Source organism: Cicer arietinum, chromosome 7 (genome assembly GCF_000331145.2).
Source record: "Cicer arietinum cultivar CDC Frontier isolate Library 1 chromosome 7, Cicar.CDCFrontier_v2.0, whole genome shotgun sequence".
Taxonomy (NCBI): domain Eukaryota; kingdom Viridiplantae; phylum Streptophyta; class Magnoliopsida; order Fabales; family Fabaceae; genus Cicer; species Cicer arietinum.
Window position 1 is genome coordinate 32,680,569 of NC_021166.2, and position 17,763 is coordinate 32,698,331.

The 17,763-nt window shown below is 32.1% G+C and overlaps 3 protein-coding genes across 4 annotated transcripts; 2 read left to right on the plus strand and 1 right to left on the minus strand.

Moving 5' to 3' along the window:
* Positions 1 to 251: 251 nt before the first annotated feature.
* On the plus strand, positions 252 to 692 carry LOC140918750 (uncharacterized). Its single transcript, XM_073363547.1, has one exon. The coding sequence runs from the start codon at positions 252 to 254 to the stop codon at positions 690 to 692; it is 441 nt and encodes a 146-aa protein (XP_073219648.1).
* Positions 693 to 4,144: 3,452 nt separating this feature from the next.
* Positions 4,145 to 6,863, plus strand: LOC101515103 (mitochondrial protein pet191 homolog). Its single transcript, XM_004516022.4, has 2 exons — positions 4,145 to 4,442; positions 6,399 to 6,863. Exons 1-2 carry the CDS (start codon positions 4,269 to 4,271, stop codon positions 6,438 to 6,440), a joined length of 216 nt encoding a protein of 71 aa, XP_004516079.1. The 5' UTR covers positions 4,145 to 4,268; the 3' UTR covers positions 6,441 to 6,863.
* A 3,998-nt stretch (positions 6,864 to 10,861) lies between these two features.
* Positions 10,862 to 15,559, minus strand: LOC101515428 (uncharacterized). 2 transcript variants are annotated; one of them, XR_012161427.1, is made up of 4 exons: positions 14,535 to 15,559; positions 11,757 to 11,901; positions 11,591 to 11,671; positions 10,862 to 11,306 (listed from the first exon to the last, which is right to left on the minus strand). XR_012161427.1 is itself a non-coding variant. In XM_004516023.4 (4 exons), exons 1-4 carry the CDS (start codon positions 15,411 to 15,413, stop codon positions 11,205 to 11,207), a joined length of 1,203 nt encoding a protein of 400 aa, XP_004516080.1. In that variant the 5' UTR covers positions 15,414 to 15,555; the 3' UTR covers positions 10,862 to 11,204. The 2 variants fall into 2 exon arrangements, 1 of the variants encoding a protein (XP_004516080.1); XM_004516023.4 differs by having other exon boundaries at positions 11,761 to 11,901; positions 14,535 to 15,555.
* Positions 15,560 to 17,763: the final 2,204 nt, after the last annotated feature.

Genomic DNA, 17,763 nt, shown 5'->3' on the forward strand with positions numbered 1-17,763 from the left:
TTTATTGTGATGCCTCTCATCAAGGATTGGGAAGTGTCCTCGTGTAGAATAAGAAGGAAATAGCCTATGCATCACAACAACTGAAAATACATGGAAATAACTATCCCATACACAATTTAGAATTGGCTGCTATAATTTTTTCCCTAAAAATTTGGAGACACCACTTGTATGGAGGTACATTTACAATTTTTAGTGACCACAAGAGTTTGAAATATCTGTTTGATCGAAAAGAGCTTAATATGAGGCAAAGAATGTCGATGGAGGCCCTAAAGGATTACGATTTTAGTTTGCAATATCACCCAGGAAAGACTAATGTAGTAGTGGATGCCTTAAGTAGACAAAATGTCCTTGTATCCTCATTAATGGTAAAGGAACAAGAACTACTAGAGAAATTTGGTGATCTGAACTTGGATGTGGAGTTTTCACCAAGAGATTTAAAGCTTAGCATGATCACCATCTCTAGTGGACTAATTGAGGACATTCAAAAATATAAATTTGATGATGAACTACTTCAGAATACGAGGCAGTTAATGGTGCAAGGAAAGGCACCGGAATTCAAAGTTGGACCACACAATATTTTGCATTGCAACAAACGCATTTGCGTTCCGACAATGGACAAGATAAAAGAGTTTATTCTAGAGGAGGCACACAAGAGTAAATTGAGTTTTCACTCAAGATGTGCCAAGATTTAAAGTGAAACTATTGGTGTCCCAGAATGAAGAAACAGGTGGTCGAGTTTGTGGCAGTTTGTCTGACATGTCAGAAAGCTAAGATAGATCATCAAATACCCGCGTGAATGTTGCAATCCTTATACGTGCCTAAATGGAAATGGGACAATATTCCCATGGATTTCATTATAAGATTACCCAAGACGCATAGGAAGAATGATTCGATTTGGGTGATAGTTGATCGTCTAACTAAGTCAGCTCATTTCCTACCCGTAAGGACCACCCATAATGTGACTAAGTTGACAGAGATTTACATTGCAGAGATTGTGAGACTTCATGGAGTTCCTTCTAGCATCATCTATATCGAAATCCAAAGTTTACCTCTCACTTTTTGGAAGCTTTGCATGAAACATTGGGGGCATAGTTGAGACTAAGCTCTGCTTATCACCCGCAGACTGACGGACAAACAGATAGAACCAATCAAACCTTAGAGGATATTTTAAGAGCTTGTGTCTTGGATGTTTACCGCTATTTGAGACTAAGAGATATTTTTCCTTCTATGAGAATCAAACCCGGGACCTAGCGGATAAGTACCATCGTCCACTCATTCCCACTACCAAAAGGTCAAACTCTTACAGTTATCATGGTAACAACGCCTCATAGTCTCTTGGTTTTCTTTTAATACTCCAACTCTTTCGTTATCTAGAGGATACTTAAGGGTGAGATGTAGGATGGAGAGTACGACACCAAGGGCATTTAAGGATGTTCATTCAATAATGACATTATATGATGATGAAGTATTGGCGACTAAATAACGAACCTGTTTTTCCTTGGTTCCTGGTCTTGTTATTGGGTCTTTTACTTGGGTATCGAGTCTCTAGCTTAGATATGGGACTATCAGGAAGTAAATCCCAAAACTAAGTTCTTTGTGCATTTTCAATATACATATAAATCATTATGAAAATAAGAGTACTCTACCTATCTATGCAACTTAATTTTTTTTATGATTTTACACAAATTGTGAATATCTTTGACAAGTTCCAAGCTATGAGAGCTTTTTTTTTTTTTAAAAGAACAAACTATGAGAGATGAAAACTTATAAAATATGAGTACATATGTTTCCCTTTATTTGTTATACATGTAAACAAAGTGATTGAAGATAAGACTAAAACATAGTTGTAGAGAGAATCTATACATAATTGGTTAGATAAAATTTATTAAATGTTCAATCTCATAGGTGACAGCTTATGTAACAACATCTATTTTTATTTAAATAATTAGGACCTATGTTTTATTTACTTTGGTTTGGCCATTACCTCGATGAGGATTGTTTCTTGCACGATTAATTGTTAGTTGATACAATTATTAGCTTAAAGTATTTGATTATTTTAGAGTTTATAGAAATTTGTATTGATTGGTTCATTAAAAAGTGGGCCAAAGAAATAATTGGGCTATTGGACAGTAAATTGCTTTAGTGAGACCGAACTCATATATATGAGTGTTCTTGCATGAGAATGTCTTGATCCATTCATTTATTGCTCTCACATGCCTATTTTTTCCTTCAAAACACACTTTGATGACATTTGATTGTGTTGTCTTTAAATAACTGAGCTTATTGATGGCTTTGATATTATTGTCTCAACTACAATTAACAGAAGAAAAAATTAATCTCATGTCCTTCTTAAACATGTTCACTCTTACCCTCTCTCTCTCACCAACTTAATTTAAATTTTGAATGAGAGATTAAAAATGAAATTTTTGTAATTATTTTGTGCTTCAATACAATTAAGAGAGAACAAAAAAATTCATCCTTTCTTCCTCTATGGCTCACGCCATTCTCTCTCACCTTGACCAAGACATAATTTTCTTACAATGTTAGACAAAAGTATTATTGACAATAATGTGAGAACAAAATTGGTTTAAAATACAAAAGATCCTACTTGTGTTGATGATAATAAAATTAGTTTTTGGGAACAATTTTAGTCTCTAAAGTTTTATTTAAAGTGTGCAGTTCCAAGACCACAAAACTATGAAGGATATTAAAGTATATCCTCTGATAATTAGTCATAAAGACATGGAAAATTGCACATTCAAAACTAGTGAAAAAATGCATCTGATGATACAAGCATTAGAATGCCTCTGTCTCTGCCTCTGGCTTTGATGGTACAAGGTTTTTCCAAGACTATGCCTGTGTTGAACGCAATTATGCTTTATTCATCTTCCTCTAATAATCACATCATCACATCAAGCAACTAGTTGTCTGGCTAATTTATGATGTATGCTCTGAAAGAAGTCAACACTATGATGAAAGTAAACGCTCTAAAGAAGACAAAACATTTGTGCATCCTCTAAAGAACATCCTAAATTTGATGCTTGTTTGAAGTTCTTTAAGACGTGCTTTGATCTTCGTATCCTCTGCTTCCATGTCTTCATACCAAGATATGAAAAATCATTCATGAAGAAATCAATGGATACATATTAAAGATTGATTTGTCTTAAATGGTGATTGGAGATCTCCAACGGTGATACTCTCAATGGACACTTATTCCCTCTATTTAAGAAGAACTTGTTCATTAAATAGAGAGCGTGAGTAAGAATGAAAAAGGCAATATGTTAAGAAGAAATTCTGAAGAAGAAAAAAAAACAAGAACATGTCAAAGGAAAAGTATGAAAGGCAAATTCTCTCAATAGAGAGTTATTAAAAATAATGTAACTTGGTCAAAGTGTTCTCACACAAACTAGAACTTATGTAAATCAACCCGACAGTGGCAAAAATATTTCACCCCTAAGAGGTACCTGAAATGGTACAACGAAACTCATGAACCTCAACGACAAGTTGTCAAAAAGTTGAAGAAGGTTCTAACAATGACAATTTGGAGATGATAGAGAAAAATACTCAAAGTCTGAAAAGACAGAGTAAAGAATACTTGTAAGCTATTAATTGAAATAATGGATTACGTCATCAACTGTACTAAGGCAAAATCTCTCTGTAATTGGAGGACTTAATGTAGCAATAATATGTTGTGAACTAGTATAGAAATACTTGTGTTTCTTTTATCTCTTCATATTTCTCTCATCTTATTTCTTTATGATTCAACACTATTTTGACTAAATTTGTTTTATAAAAGTAAGTTGAATTTTTTGATGAAGAACGGTTTTATAGAAGTCAATCGAAATACCTTTTAAAAATGATAAAGACACAATTCGAAATCCTCATTTCTTGTGTTTTTCAATATCTTCAATTGGTATAGAACTCGGTCTATTCAGGTTACAAAAATTAAAATTTTACATTGAAAATAATAAATCTTAATATTTTAAAAATTAAATACACAATTTTCAATACACTTTAGAATATAAAATTTCATCTATAAATGTTTAACAAATGTTTGAAAAGCACGTGATAGCATTTCTCTTAAAAAAGAATTTAAATGTTCGGAAAAGTTTTTTTTTTTTTTTTCATTTCGCTTAAATGGGATTTTTTTTAGGGGTACAAAATTTGTGTTGAATAGCAAAGATTGTTCGGTTGTGTGAGAAAATAGAACTTTCGCAAAGCAAAGCAAAGCGTGGTCACATACTTGCTCTCGAAACTCACTGATTTCAATGTCAAAGTCATGCAAGGGTTTAGCCATGGAGCTGGTGAAGGGTCTAAGCGATTCTGATTGTCTTAAGGTTGAGAAGAGATCCTACAGGGATTGTGCTAAAGAGAAGATTCCATCAATACCCAGTGAGTGTGTCGGATTGAGAGAAACCTATTTCAATTGCAAGAGAGGACAGGCAAGTATCTTTTCAGTTTTCTATACCTTTTTCTCATCACCCTATTGCTTCCATTTTTCTGATTTCAAATGCATACAAATTTGGTTCTTATTTTTTTTAATAATAAAAACAAAAATATTGTTATTTTTTTATCCAGTGATATATTGTTATTAACGTTTATTTTATGCATCAATTACTGGCGGAATTGACATCTTTTAATGTTGAATTGTTTGTAATTGAACATATGGATTTGCTATTCTGCCATCTCATGTGGAATTTCATGGACACGTTTGCACACATTTAAAAATAATTTAATACCATGATAAGGCATCATTTCCTTTCTCATATTGCAATCTAGTTTGTTCAAACTAGTTTGAAATTGAAATTGAAATCATTGAGATGAGTAATCCAGGGAGATAGGATCTTACAATCATTTGGGTTTCAGAAGTACAGTGAATTATTATTAGATAATGACTAATTGTTGGGGTACAAAAGATTGTGCGATTAATTATTTACCTTTTGAACTTTCAAGTTCCCTGTTGCTTGAGCTTTTGAAGTAGGGTAGGGGAAAGACAGAAGGAGGATATGCTTTTTCATGTTGTGGGTTAAGAAATTAGCCCAAAGTGAAATACTCTTCAAAAATTAGTAGCCTTCTTCGTCATTTGGTTCCCTCAAATGTGAAATTTTAAGCAGTTTTGTTGAAGTCTTTTGATGGTTTGAGTTGTTAAGTTACTATGTCATTTAAACTAAATTATGAGGTAGCACCTCTTGCAGTGTTGGCAATCACGAATGGCGGAACATTGTGGTTTGTTCAAATACTGCTATGCTATAGTGTTATAGCCGCTAGTTGACAACACTGATGGGCATATCACATATTGCAGACAATAAAGACTGGCCTATTGTGAAAAAACATAGCGGTGTCTTGCCTTAGCTAGTATGCTGCATGTAAAAATACCTGTAAAAGCCCTAATTTGAAAGGTAGATTACATAGAAGATTGTCTGATAGGACCCTGCTTTAGGCTTAAGCCCAACAACTAAGATGAGAAGGGGAAGTTAGAGAAGAAGGCTGATGTGGTGGAAATTGAGGGAACATGTGAGGTGCGGGATAGGTCCTTTATATTGTAATGTGGGAAAGAGAGGGAGATTCATTCAAGCATCTTGTAATTGGGTTGTGAGGATAAATATTCTCTGGGAGGAGCCATAGGCTCTTGGAAGAGTACTCAGGCTCTCTTTGTTAGGGCTGAACCCTCTTGAAACCATCAATGCATATTGCTTCATTGCTATTTTTTGCTTATTTGCTCTCCTGTTGATTACTGGTGTCTGTGGGTTCTTTCATTGTCCAATAGTTAATAAGACTCTCCTAAAGAAAATTGTAGTCCAAAACATTAAGAAATATTTAAATTTAATTATTTGTTATAAGTCATGATTTATGATTGTTCATTCTGACGTTGTTTGATCTCAAGTAAGAAAAGGCATTTTGGGGGAGTTGATCCATATCTTGACTAGAGGCAAGGAAGATATTGAAGTCTTCAAATCTAATCTATTATGGTCCCACCCTGAAGTTTGTAAATTGGTTAAAGCATGTTCTTTTTGCATTTGAGGACTCATTGAACTCAGTTACCAATGTAACAAACTTACAATATCAGTCGGCTATTGTGTTAAATGGGGATCAAGTTGTATTATTGTATATAGTATGCAACATGAAGAATTTATTTTCGGTTTTAGTTGGTTATAATGATGTAACTATGGCTTGTACTTCTCGAATCTATTGTTTGCTATAAGACGATAACAGGCTAACAGCTGACTGTAATTTGTGTGACTGTCCCCTTCTGCCAAATAACAGTTGGCCCGAGATAAACAAAGCTTAAATGTCTTTTGTTAGATTGTTTTAGGAAATAAATGATTTATTTGCATTGGTAAGATATTAATAATATGCGAGCTCATTAAACAGCTAATCTTATTTCCTAATTTTATCAGGTTGATATGAGAGCCAGAATTCGTGGAAACAAGGGCTATTAAGATTGCTGCTAATCTGAACGGTGAAATTGTATATTCTTAATTTTTTTTTTTTTCGTTTTGGAAACTTCTGCTGTCAAGCTGTGCTGAATCATTTACGGTGTTGGTCCAATTCGTTGTTCACTTTTAATGTATAGCGCAAGATGAAATTAACACAAGTGAACAATGAGGCTGAATAAAAGAATATTGGGAACTTATCAGTGGTTCGATTCGATGGTGTTGTGATAATTGGTCGTTTTTTGGAGTGAACATTAATATAACTCCATTTAACAGAGTAGTACATCTACTACATAAACCTCCATTCCCTCCGTTCATTACCAAGTTTTGACCGGCATAAAGGATTAGTCCCTTGGATTGCCCATCTTCTAATAATTTCATGATATTAATTGTATTTGATTAATATAACAATAGTTCTGTTCTTTTGCAGCCTGCAGTATTGCTACTTTGATACAACTCAAATTTTTCATAATTGTGCTTATAAGTTTTTAGGTTAAATATGTTTTTATTCTCTATAAGATTTTAATATTTCAATTTTAATCCCTATACAATAAAAATACAATTTTTAGTCTTTATAAATTTACCATGCATTTAGTTTTAGTCATTGTTTTAAGTCAATATATATTTTTGAATGAATTTGTGTATGTATATATACAACATTATAACAAGTTTCTCTATAAAAAATAGTGCATAGTTTGATTTTTAAGTTCATATTTAATTTATCTTAAATTAAAAAAATTTAACTTTTTGTAGAGGAACATTTCATTATGTTCTAAACATGCTCGCAGAAAAATCATTCAAAAATTTTAAAATTGAAGCACAATTAAATATGTTTTATTTCAATAGAGAATAAAATTATTTGATAATTTTGTAGTGATTAATTTTATTTTTTTTTATAAGAACTAAAATTGAAATGTTGAAATTGTATAAGAACTAAACATATTAAACTTTAACTTTTAAAATCTTGTAAATTAATCCCTCAACTTCTCCAAAAATTCTTTTTTGACCAAAATAAAATAAAATTTATTTTAAAGCACTTTTATTTTGATATTTATATTATTACTCTAAACTTTTTGAAATTTACAAAAATTTCAAAATCATTTACTTTATTCAGTTACAGCCTAACCATAAATAGTAGTAGCGACTGTGGCGAGTATAAAGTAGCACTTTGTTGACTTCTAGATAAGGTGTTTGTTTAGAGTTTGGTTAGAAAAGTGAGATACTAGCAATGTAATTTATGTTTGGAAATTTTATATCTTAAAATGACTGACAAACGAATATTGTGTGGATAATATTAATAAAAATAATGTTTAGATATATAACTATGGAACTGTGAAAAAATTAGGTTCTATTTACTTTATGAAAATATTTAAAATATATGTTTATTTTATTTTGATGAGACATTCTTGAATTGTAAACAATTATTATGGAGATAAAATAAAATGTAAGTTAATGAAAATATACATTTATGAAAATAATTAAAACAGTTTTTGACATTTTTATTGTTTCTAAAAATATAGATAATTGTTCACTTCAAAAATTTCTTTAATTTCGTATTAACGAGTAAAATAAACAAATATTTTAAAAAATAAAAAATAAATATTTTTATAAAATAAACGACTCTTTATTAATTTTGTAGTATAACTAGATTTCACACCCGTGCGCGCGGGAAAATTATATTTTAATAGTAACAGTAAAAATTTTTGAACAAAATTATGTATAAGACTTTATAAAATAGTATAACTAAAAATATAATAAGCAATGAATATAAAGTTGACATTTTATGACATGGCATAATAGAGTATAAAACATTGTCCAACATAAACTTTAAAGTAATACTTTGCTTAAAAAAAAATAGAGATATTTTAAAGCTAATAACACTATTTTCTGATGATTTTAAATAACTTTTACTTTTCTTTCATTTTGAGATTTAAAATTTTATATTAAATATATCAATTATTATATTTTTTACACTTGTGATTTTTTTTAACCACTTGCGATGTCTTTTAATTGTTATATTTTATATATTTTTTAATTTTTAATTTTAAACACTTTATCATTTTAATTAAGTATTAAGTATTCATATTACTAATTTATGTTTTTATTTGATTCACACTTACCAATATACTTTTTATTTCTATTTTATTGCTATTTCAAAAGAAATATATATGCCAATTGTTGTACCATTTTAGTCAAGTGATGCTTTTAAGTTGTTATACTTTATATATTTTTATATTTATTTAAGTCTAAATATACTTAAAATAATATTTTATTGAGAGACTTAAAGGTTTGTTTTTATCATCTTGAGCCTTAAGTTAACCTTGGCACAACATATATAATATATGTGTATAACAACATAATATCATCATATCAATATTTTATTTATAAACTTGATGAATCTATTGCTTCCACAAATTTTTATTAAGCTAATGTAAGTTAATATATTAACATAAGTGTCAACCAAATGAAAGTAAGCACTACTTTAAAGAAATCTTAAATGTCAAAATTTACGATCATATATAGGTGTGTGTTGTAATGTAAATATAAAAAAGAGACAAATAAAAGGGATAAGTCGATATGTGTATGTGATAGATAATTAGATATAATATGCACACAAAAATAATGAAAGAGGATCGAAAACAATGTAAAGTAAAAAGACAAATGAAAAATAAAATATAAAATAAAAATAAAAACAAAAACAAATAGACAAAAAAACATCTCTTAGTATTATATAATAAAAAAAATAGATTTAAATATGATTTTAGTCCTCGCAAATATGAGACATTTTTTTTTTTAGTTTATGGTATTTGTGTTAAAATCCAATGAGAAACGTTTTTCATTAGATCTATTTAATAAAAAAAAATCAATGAGAAACGTTAAAATCCTTTAGTTAATGTATTTTAACGTTTTTCATTGTATTTGTTTTTTTAGAGCATTTGTGTTATTCATTTCAAACTAAAAGTGTTGCGAAAATCTTTTAGGATGTGGTGGGGTATTAGAGATGCAAACTTAATTTCAATTTATTTATTTTAGTTAGATGTTAGTTTTTTTTTTTTTTTTGAAATAACCAATCAATATATTAAATAAAAGAGTTCCGAACACAACATGTGTTAGAATCAAACAAACAAGAAGTTATACAAAACATCATCAATCATACAAAATGAAACACGAGTAAGAATGAATCCCTACGCTTAAATTACATTACTTAATAACCATCTCTAATAAAATGATAAATAGTACATGGGTTGATAAAAAAAAATAATATAGTTCCTCATTTTTCACACAAGCCAAACAAATAAGATTAAAAATGGTACGTCTTTTCATTCCAGAAACGTTCAACTCACAAAACCTTTGAGTATGAACTATGACAATATTAGAGAAAGCCCCTTAAATACCTAAACACCCAAGAAATAAGTCCTACACCGACTCAAATATTGGACAATCAAAAAACAAATGTATACTAGACTCGTCTAGACCACATCCTCCAACACATAAAATAGAAGAACTATCATCGATGCCATGAGACAACAAGTTATCTTTTGTGGATAGCCCATTATACAAAAGTCTCCAAGCAAAGAGTGAAAGCCTTTAAGGTGACCATCTTGTTTCACGAAATCTCCTACGAGTTGGACAATTCTTCATCGGAGTTTTGCATCAAACAAAGATATGTCTATTTAATATAATATGTGTCTTATGTGATTTGTTCTAATGTCACACATTTGTAATCTCAATCTGCAAATGAACAGAAGCAAACAACGCAACACAATCCACCACTAAAGTATCATCTCGCTCAAATAGATTATGATGTCAACCTCACCCAAGCCCCTCAACATGCACATATCAACCAATTAAACGTCTTTAGCCCGAGACATACCAAACAATCGATTAAACCTAAATTTCAGAGGTCCCCCTTCTACCCACGAATGATGACAACAAAATATTCTTTCTCATTATCTATTATTCTCACTAAATTGTCTGAAAAACTAATTTCCCCTTCCATCAAAGTAAGACAACAAGTACTATAACAAAACTCCTTATCGACACTCCCATAGTTAGGTGTTAGCTACAAGTTAGTTAATGTAGTTAGAAATTAATTGTTCTAATTTAGATATATAAATTTTATTATACATATTATTATAATCATCTTTCTCATTTGATCAAAACAAAATTTATCTCTATTTTTTTTATTTTTCTATCTTCCGTACTTAATAATAAGAAGATTTTGTGTATTCTATTAACCCTTAATCACTCGACCAATTCTAGTGGCTTAATTTAAAACTCATTTTAAACCGACTTCAATTAGATTTATAAAATTATATATACAACGTTAACTATATTTATCAAATCAATTTTCAATACTTTAAAAAAAATTATTTTCAAATCACATTTATTATATTATATTTACCCAAATACGCGCATTATCGCAATTGATGAGAGAAGCAATCTCTCAGTGAGAAAAACATTCTCTCATTGAAGCAACAAAATGAAGGCATTATCAGAGGTTACAAACTTCGGAATCAGGTGTTAATCCTTCCATTAAGTTGCAACTATCAACTTGACATATTATGAATAGTAGTAGTAGGATTGGATTACTTGCCCTTTACATTGCTTCTTTCTATGCTATTAGAATCACAATACTTACACAAAGTCTCGTTAGTAGTGATGAGTTCATGGATATCGCCACAGTTTCTTCTTTTGTTTTCCCCTTTTTCCAAAAGGGTAAAACTGATATTATAAAAAGATAATATCACTAATACTCTGATCAACTCCTCATGCCTGCTCCTCAACTGTTTCATCATCATGCCCCAAAGCCACAGCTTCATAATCGGATATGTGGATACCATCTTCGTCAACTTTCTTCGTAGATTCACCCTGCATTATGAAACAATTTGGAACTTTAATTATTACAACATACTAGTTTATTGATGGCTTTTAGAAATGGCCCAAGGAAGACATTGGATTCTGCATGGATTGCCATAAAAAGGAAAAATCTTTATTCTTAAAATGCAGTCATCAGCTAACAACATCAAAGTACCAACTTTTTATCCAAATAACAAATGAGTCAACAACAACTCCAGCTAAAAAGATCCACATTAAAATGAGCAAGTACGTCTCATTTTAGCATTTTTAATTTGAGAAAGATAATAATGTCTCACCACATATCTAGCTTCCCCTCCTCCATTTTCCAAACCAATACGCACCACTTTTTCATCACTATCACCTTCCTTTGAAGAACACTGCAAACAAAACAATCAAAAGAAAGTTAACAACCAAGTCAAACTATTCAAAGAGTTACATCACTAAGACTTTTAAACAACTAACCTACCTCACCAATACTTTGATCAACCCCTTTTGCATGCTCCTCAACTGCATCCTCAACGTGCTCTAAAGACACAGCTATATCTTCGGTTTTGCAGGAACCATTCGTTCCATCATCATCAGCTGCAACACTTTCCTTATGCTCACCCTGCAATGTTTCAAACTCTTCAACAAACCAAATTCATTCATGCTCAAACATGTTACATGTATTACTTTTGTCACCAAGAGTATCCGTCCATATATATTGGTGTTTGAAGTTGTTAAATTACTCGAGTTACTTACTCCCTGCAGCACTGTTTATTCAGCACCATTCATGCTCTCCACCCTCTTTTGTTTTTTTTTTTGTCACGCTGTTTATTTTCAATAACCTTATTATGGATATGGTTGAGTTTATTATACTAATAATAGATAGTTCATCTCAGTTGCACTGTATCTTTATTCTCCCTATTCTTATTTTTATCTTAGTTACATCTGAACAGCATACATTCACCTTCTAAAGTCTTGTTGAAGTTTTGTTTCAACCTTATGACAAGTTAAATTCATGCAATGATTGCTCAAAATCTTGACAGATGCAACCATGTTTATATTATTGTCGCCTATGTAGTTAGTAGCAGATAGCGTAACGTAGCAGCCGACCCTCAAAATGTTATAGTGGTATAGCGAGTAGCAGTATCGCCGCTACGTCAAAGTCTAAGGTAACATTAGAAGCAATTTATACCATAATAGAGGGGAAAGGGAATGGCTGTGTTAAAATTCAATGTATGTTCCAATTATTCCTTGATTGTGCAACATCCTAGGCTAATTGTTAGTAGTCCTAGTCAATACAATTTCTTAGGCATTGAATATAGTTATTGCAGCATCATTATAAATAGGAAGGTGTGTGATCTCATTAGAGACACAAGAAACACAAAAATCACATATTTTACTTGGTATCAGAGCAGGTTCTGATTATGTGACTCGTCTCTATGTTTCACTACCGCTGCCAGTGGTGGCATATGCCGCCGGCAGCACCACCTTTTTCAGTCTTTCAATTTTTTGACTTCATACAATCATCTGTCACCATCAACTCCGGCTGCCTTTCTAGCAACCAGCCACGACGCTACAGCTAGCCTCAAAAGCACCGCCTTCAGTGTGTGTTTTTCCAGTGGCTTTTTTTTCTTCTTTCAAACACAGCTGTGCTTTACACAAGCTGTCACTGTTTTGTTCTTTTTTTTAACTCTGTTACAGCTGTGCCAACACCAGCTGTCACGCATTCCTTCCATGGAACTTGATTTCTAACATTTTCAAAATCCTTATGCAGCACATGAAGAACAAAAACCATTCATATTATGAGATATGATCTAACTTATGTATCACATTATTTTTTAGGATAATCATCTTTACTTGCACGATGGTAGACTAGGCTTTGTTAATGTAGGAAATTAACATCTAAATAGCTACAAATTTATCAACAGAATCATGGAGGCACTGAAACCTATTAACATAATCACTCTTACTTGAGTTGTTTGATGATCATAAAGTTTCTAAAAAAAAAAAAAACCAGACTATGACACCAGATTGCAAGCACAGGTAATTTTCACCATTAAGTTATTTATAGGTAACTGATGAAGTTTCTGAGAAAGTAAAAACACAGGACCATCTTCATTCATATCAATATCAAGTCATGCAGATGACACTGTAAGTAAGAAAGGAAGACTGAAACAAGAGCTGTATGAACAAGTAACAATGACGTCTAGGGCCCTTTAGAGTACCCAATACACAAACAAGGGTGAAATGGTGACATGAGACTTTTTGGTGTGCCGGAACAGTAGCCCTCAATTTCCTAAAGGGTCTGTCAGCCCTCGTGTGTGGCAGAGACCCACATGAGTTTGCTCCCACACACGGCGCCAATGTATCGACTTCAAGTCCGCAACATCACGTTTCTGAGGTATTGTCTGCTTTGAGTTTTGTGTGAGGCCTCAGGGTTTTGTCCTTTGTGAAAAGATGTGTGGGTGTTTATAAACTACCCTTAGCCTCGACTCCCAAGCACTGTGTAACTTTTGGTGTACTGGAATGGTAATATCTTTTTAATTTTTAGACAATATTAATAGTCAAGAGCAGAGAGTGGCTGAAGAGATCGGACAACTGTGACTTATTATGTATGACTGGAGAAATTCCAAACCAAAGTTAAATGGAAGCCGAACTATAGGAAAACAAGTTGGGACCCAACCTAAACCCATTCTAATGCCAACTTGAGATAGAAATAGAGAAAAAGGAAATTGTCATGTTAGTCCTCTCAACCATGATTTATTCACCATGTTAGTTCTCCACCAGGGACTAATGTTCTTGACAGAAAAATAGGTATACAAAAATATTCAACCACATTTTCTCAGCTAATATTTAAAATCCTGCTAAGATAAAAACAACAACAACCAAATCTTATCCCACTAAGTAAGGTCAACTACATGGATCGAACGAGACAATAAGACTCTAACTACAACAACCAACCACCAAGTAAGGTCAACTACATTTGATCTACCTTTTTCACTATAGAGTTTATAGGTCTCTTCTCCAGATAACCACCTAAGCTGAGTTTCCGCCATCTTTTCTATGATAGTTGCTACCTCAATTCTCTCTATAATATTGTATTCCTAATTCTATATTGTCTAGTCTTTCCAAACATCTAACAAAATTTTCAGTTATTGCTAAGATGAAAGACTAAAAAAATCACGATTTACTCATAATAATAAAAATAAACACATTCCAATTGAACTGAAAATGATCACTACATGTTTATATTACCGGTGGCTGGGCTGGGTTGATCTTCCCAAGAGGTTCCCCGTTCATGACAATAGATGGAAGGCGATGAATATCCCAACCAAGAATCTTACACACTGCCTGCCCAAAAGCCCTGTGAGCCTTTTTATTGACTGTCCTCAAAATTAACTTTGAATGCTGAACAAGACCAATACAATCCTTATACTTTTTCCCAGATTTCTTCTTCTCAAAAGCACTACAAACCAAACACAAAAACTCACCATTCTCAAAACATCTTTGGTAATACCCTCTAAGTTCATTGTCTTCCATAAAAACTCCAATGAAAAACTCCTCAAACTCTTCCAACCTATCATCACCATCTTCATCGATGTCGTCGTCTTCTTCATCAAAACAGTCATTGTCTTCGTCGGAACCAATTAGAAACTCCCTGAAAGTTTTGATGGCCTTGTTTTGCACATGTAACGCCGCGAACCTCTCCTTCTCTTGAGATGAAGGAGGAGGAATGGAACTGGGCTTTAGTACGGGCCAACCTGTTTGGGGCGGCGAGTCAGGTGAACCGGGACACGGCCAAGGTAGACCCTGGTTTTGAGGCAGGTCGGGTTTTGTTGATTTATTTTTCCTCTTCTTTTTATTATTTATTTTCTTAAAAGCGGTGGAAGTGACGGGAGGGAGGGATCTGGTGTGGGAGGGTGCAAATGGATGTTCTCGATGATGATGACGAAGTTGCCAGGGATGATGTGGATGACAATGAGGTTGTGAGGATGATGAAGGAATGGTGTTGTGAAGTGATCGAATTGGAAGATGAATAGGGTTTGGTTGTTGATGATGATGAGGGCCTTGGTCCCAAAGATAATGAAGATAGATCACTTCGTCTCTTAGCCTCCGTTCGTCGTACGGATTCATGTTTTTTGTTGCAACTATGTTTCTTGTTGATTCCTCTGCAACTATGTCGCACACTAAAACGATTCCAGGCGTGGCGGAATCTTGCTAATTGCTACGAGCCATGTTAAATTTCGGTTTAACCTTTTAATTGTAATAATTGTAAATAAAAAAACATTTTACACTTCTAATGAAAGAACACTATTTTTCCATCTCTCACACACACTGTTATAGGGTGTTTGTTTCCTTGATTAGAAACTTATTCCACGAATATGGTTTTGGAAAATAATAGTGTTCATTTTTTTTATCATATAGAGATTCAAATAAAGATAAAATTAAAAGTCAGTTTATCCGTACGCATTTATAAAAATAATAGAATTTTTTATTTTTATTATTTTTAGAAATATAAATAATAACTCACTTTAAATATCTTTCTTCTCTTTATATATTATCAATTTAAGAAAATTAAATATTATTAAAAAAATATATTACTATTCTAATTAATTTTATCATCTAGTCATATTAAGGCCCCAAAATAATTCTCACTTTTAACTTCTTAAAATGCTGCATTTATTTACTAATAATTGTCCACAAACATATACATTAAGCTCCATTTACCATATTTCTTTGGCATTTGAATGTACTCTTAATAATTTATTCGATTGTGCTCAAAACTATACATAACACATTAATTAACATATATTAATAGCAACGTATTTCTTGCGCACATGAATAAGAGTAAAATATAAATGAAAATAGCATGTAAAACGTAATACCGACAATTCAAAATGGAAGTATTTACAAATGGTTTTCAATAGCCTTAGATTTGTTTCTTAATCAAACATTTTGGCAAAAAGACATGAATTATTGGACAATTCATTTTATTTTACTTTTTATTCTTAGTTAATATTACTTATTTCTCTATTTCATGTCAACTCCTTCCTCTCTCTTTTATTGGTTCATTACTTGAGGATAGCAATTCTAATACTATTTTCCTTTTTTACTTTTAGGTATACCACAAACGCAAAAATATACATATGATATTGGAGATCAAAATGGAGAACATTTGCTTTTGAAACTTATTTTATAATTAAAAATAAAAAAATTAAATTGTGGTTTAATCTTGACCATCCAAATTTATTTATCAACGGTTGTGGTTTAGTAGAAAAATATCAATCCTCATACTTTTAGGTGGACCAATCAAATTGATCTATTCAATCTTTAATCTTGACCATCTAAATTTATTTATCAACGGTTGTGGTTTAGTAGAAAAATATCAATCCTCATACTTTTAGTTGGACCAATCAAATTGATTTATTCAATCCTACTAACTTCTATAAAATCTTTAATCTTGACCATCCAAATTTATTTATCAACGGTTGTGGTTTAGTAGAAAAATATCAATCCTCATACTTTTAGTTGGACCAATCAAATTGATCTATTCAATCCTACTAACTTCTATAAATAGAAAACTAGATCACATTATATCACCACACCTTCTATCTCATCATACCTTCTATCTCATCATACATTCTATCAATTACATAATCATGGCTTCTCAACAAGTCATTTGTATTGTTTATTACAATGGTTCAATTGTCGATGGAGTTGAAGGGAAAACATTTGTAAGTGATTACAAAAAGGCGTTCAAAGTACATTCTAGCAGCAACCTTGCTCGTCTAAAGAATGTCATTAAGAAAAAGTTGCAGTTCGACGACAACGTGACGATAACTGATATAGTTTATCGACACCTTGTCTTCTTTGGTGAAAATACAACCAGATTTGAATTGATGAAGGTTTGTGATGACGAAGATGTTCAACTCATGTTTGATGTTTATGCACAATGGTCACAACTTGGCACCATTGAGTTATACATTACATTTGAAAGTGGTCATACTTCAACAAATCAACCATCAACCTCAAACATGCATAATTCCAACTATATCCCATCACAACACTATGAACCATACTCTAGCCCTTATCAACCCGACGTATACTCTCCATCACAACACTATCAACCATACTCTAGCCAAAATGAACAAACTCAACATGTTCACAATGTCTCCCAACAACTTTATCGCGAATCTCTCCCAACAAGTCCACAATGTGATCTTCCACTTAGTGTCCATTATAATATCAATGAGGAAGAATTAGGTCATTATAGTGTAGATGATGAAACATACTTCGATGAATCATCTGGTGATGATGATATTGATGAAGATATGGAAGCAGAAGATCAACTTATCCCACCTGTATTCGATCCACCATTCCACATGAAGAACATCAATCTATCCACCGCAAACCAACCAATTGAATTTGATCACATGTTCATTGACGAAGTCCCAAATTAAGGTGGAACTCTTGAAGTTGGAAT

Bases quoted from the DNA above. Each gene is read 5' to 3' on its own strand.
- LOC140918750 (XM_073363547.1), top strand. From the start codon at position 252: ATGTCGATGGAGGCCCTAAAGGATTACGATTTTAGTTTGCAATATCAC.
- LOC101515103 (XM_004516022.4), top strand. From the start codon at position 4,269: ATGTCAAAGTCATGCAAGGGTTTAGCCATGGAGCTGGTGAAGGGTCTA. The intron at 4,443-6,398 runs GCAAGTATCTTT...TAATTTTATCAG, and splicing joins TCAATTGCAAGAGAGGACAG to GTTGATATGAGAGCCAGAAT.
- LOC101515428 (XM_004516023.4), bottom strand. From the start codon at position 15,413: ATGAATCCGTACGACGAACGGAGGCTAAGAGACGAAGTGATCTATCTT. The intron at 11,902-14,534 runs GTAATATAAACA...GAAACATTGCAG, and splicing joins TCAACCCAGCCCAGCCACCG to GGTGAGCATAAGGAAAGTGT. The intron at 11,672-11,760 runs GTAGGTTAGTTG...TTTTGTTTGCAG, and splicing joins TTGATCAAAGTATTGGTGAG to TGTTCTTCAAAGGAAGGTGA.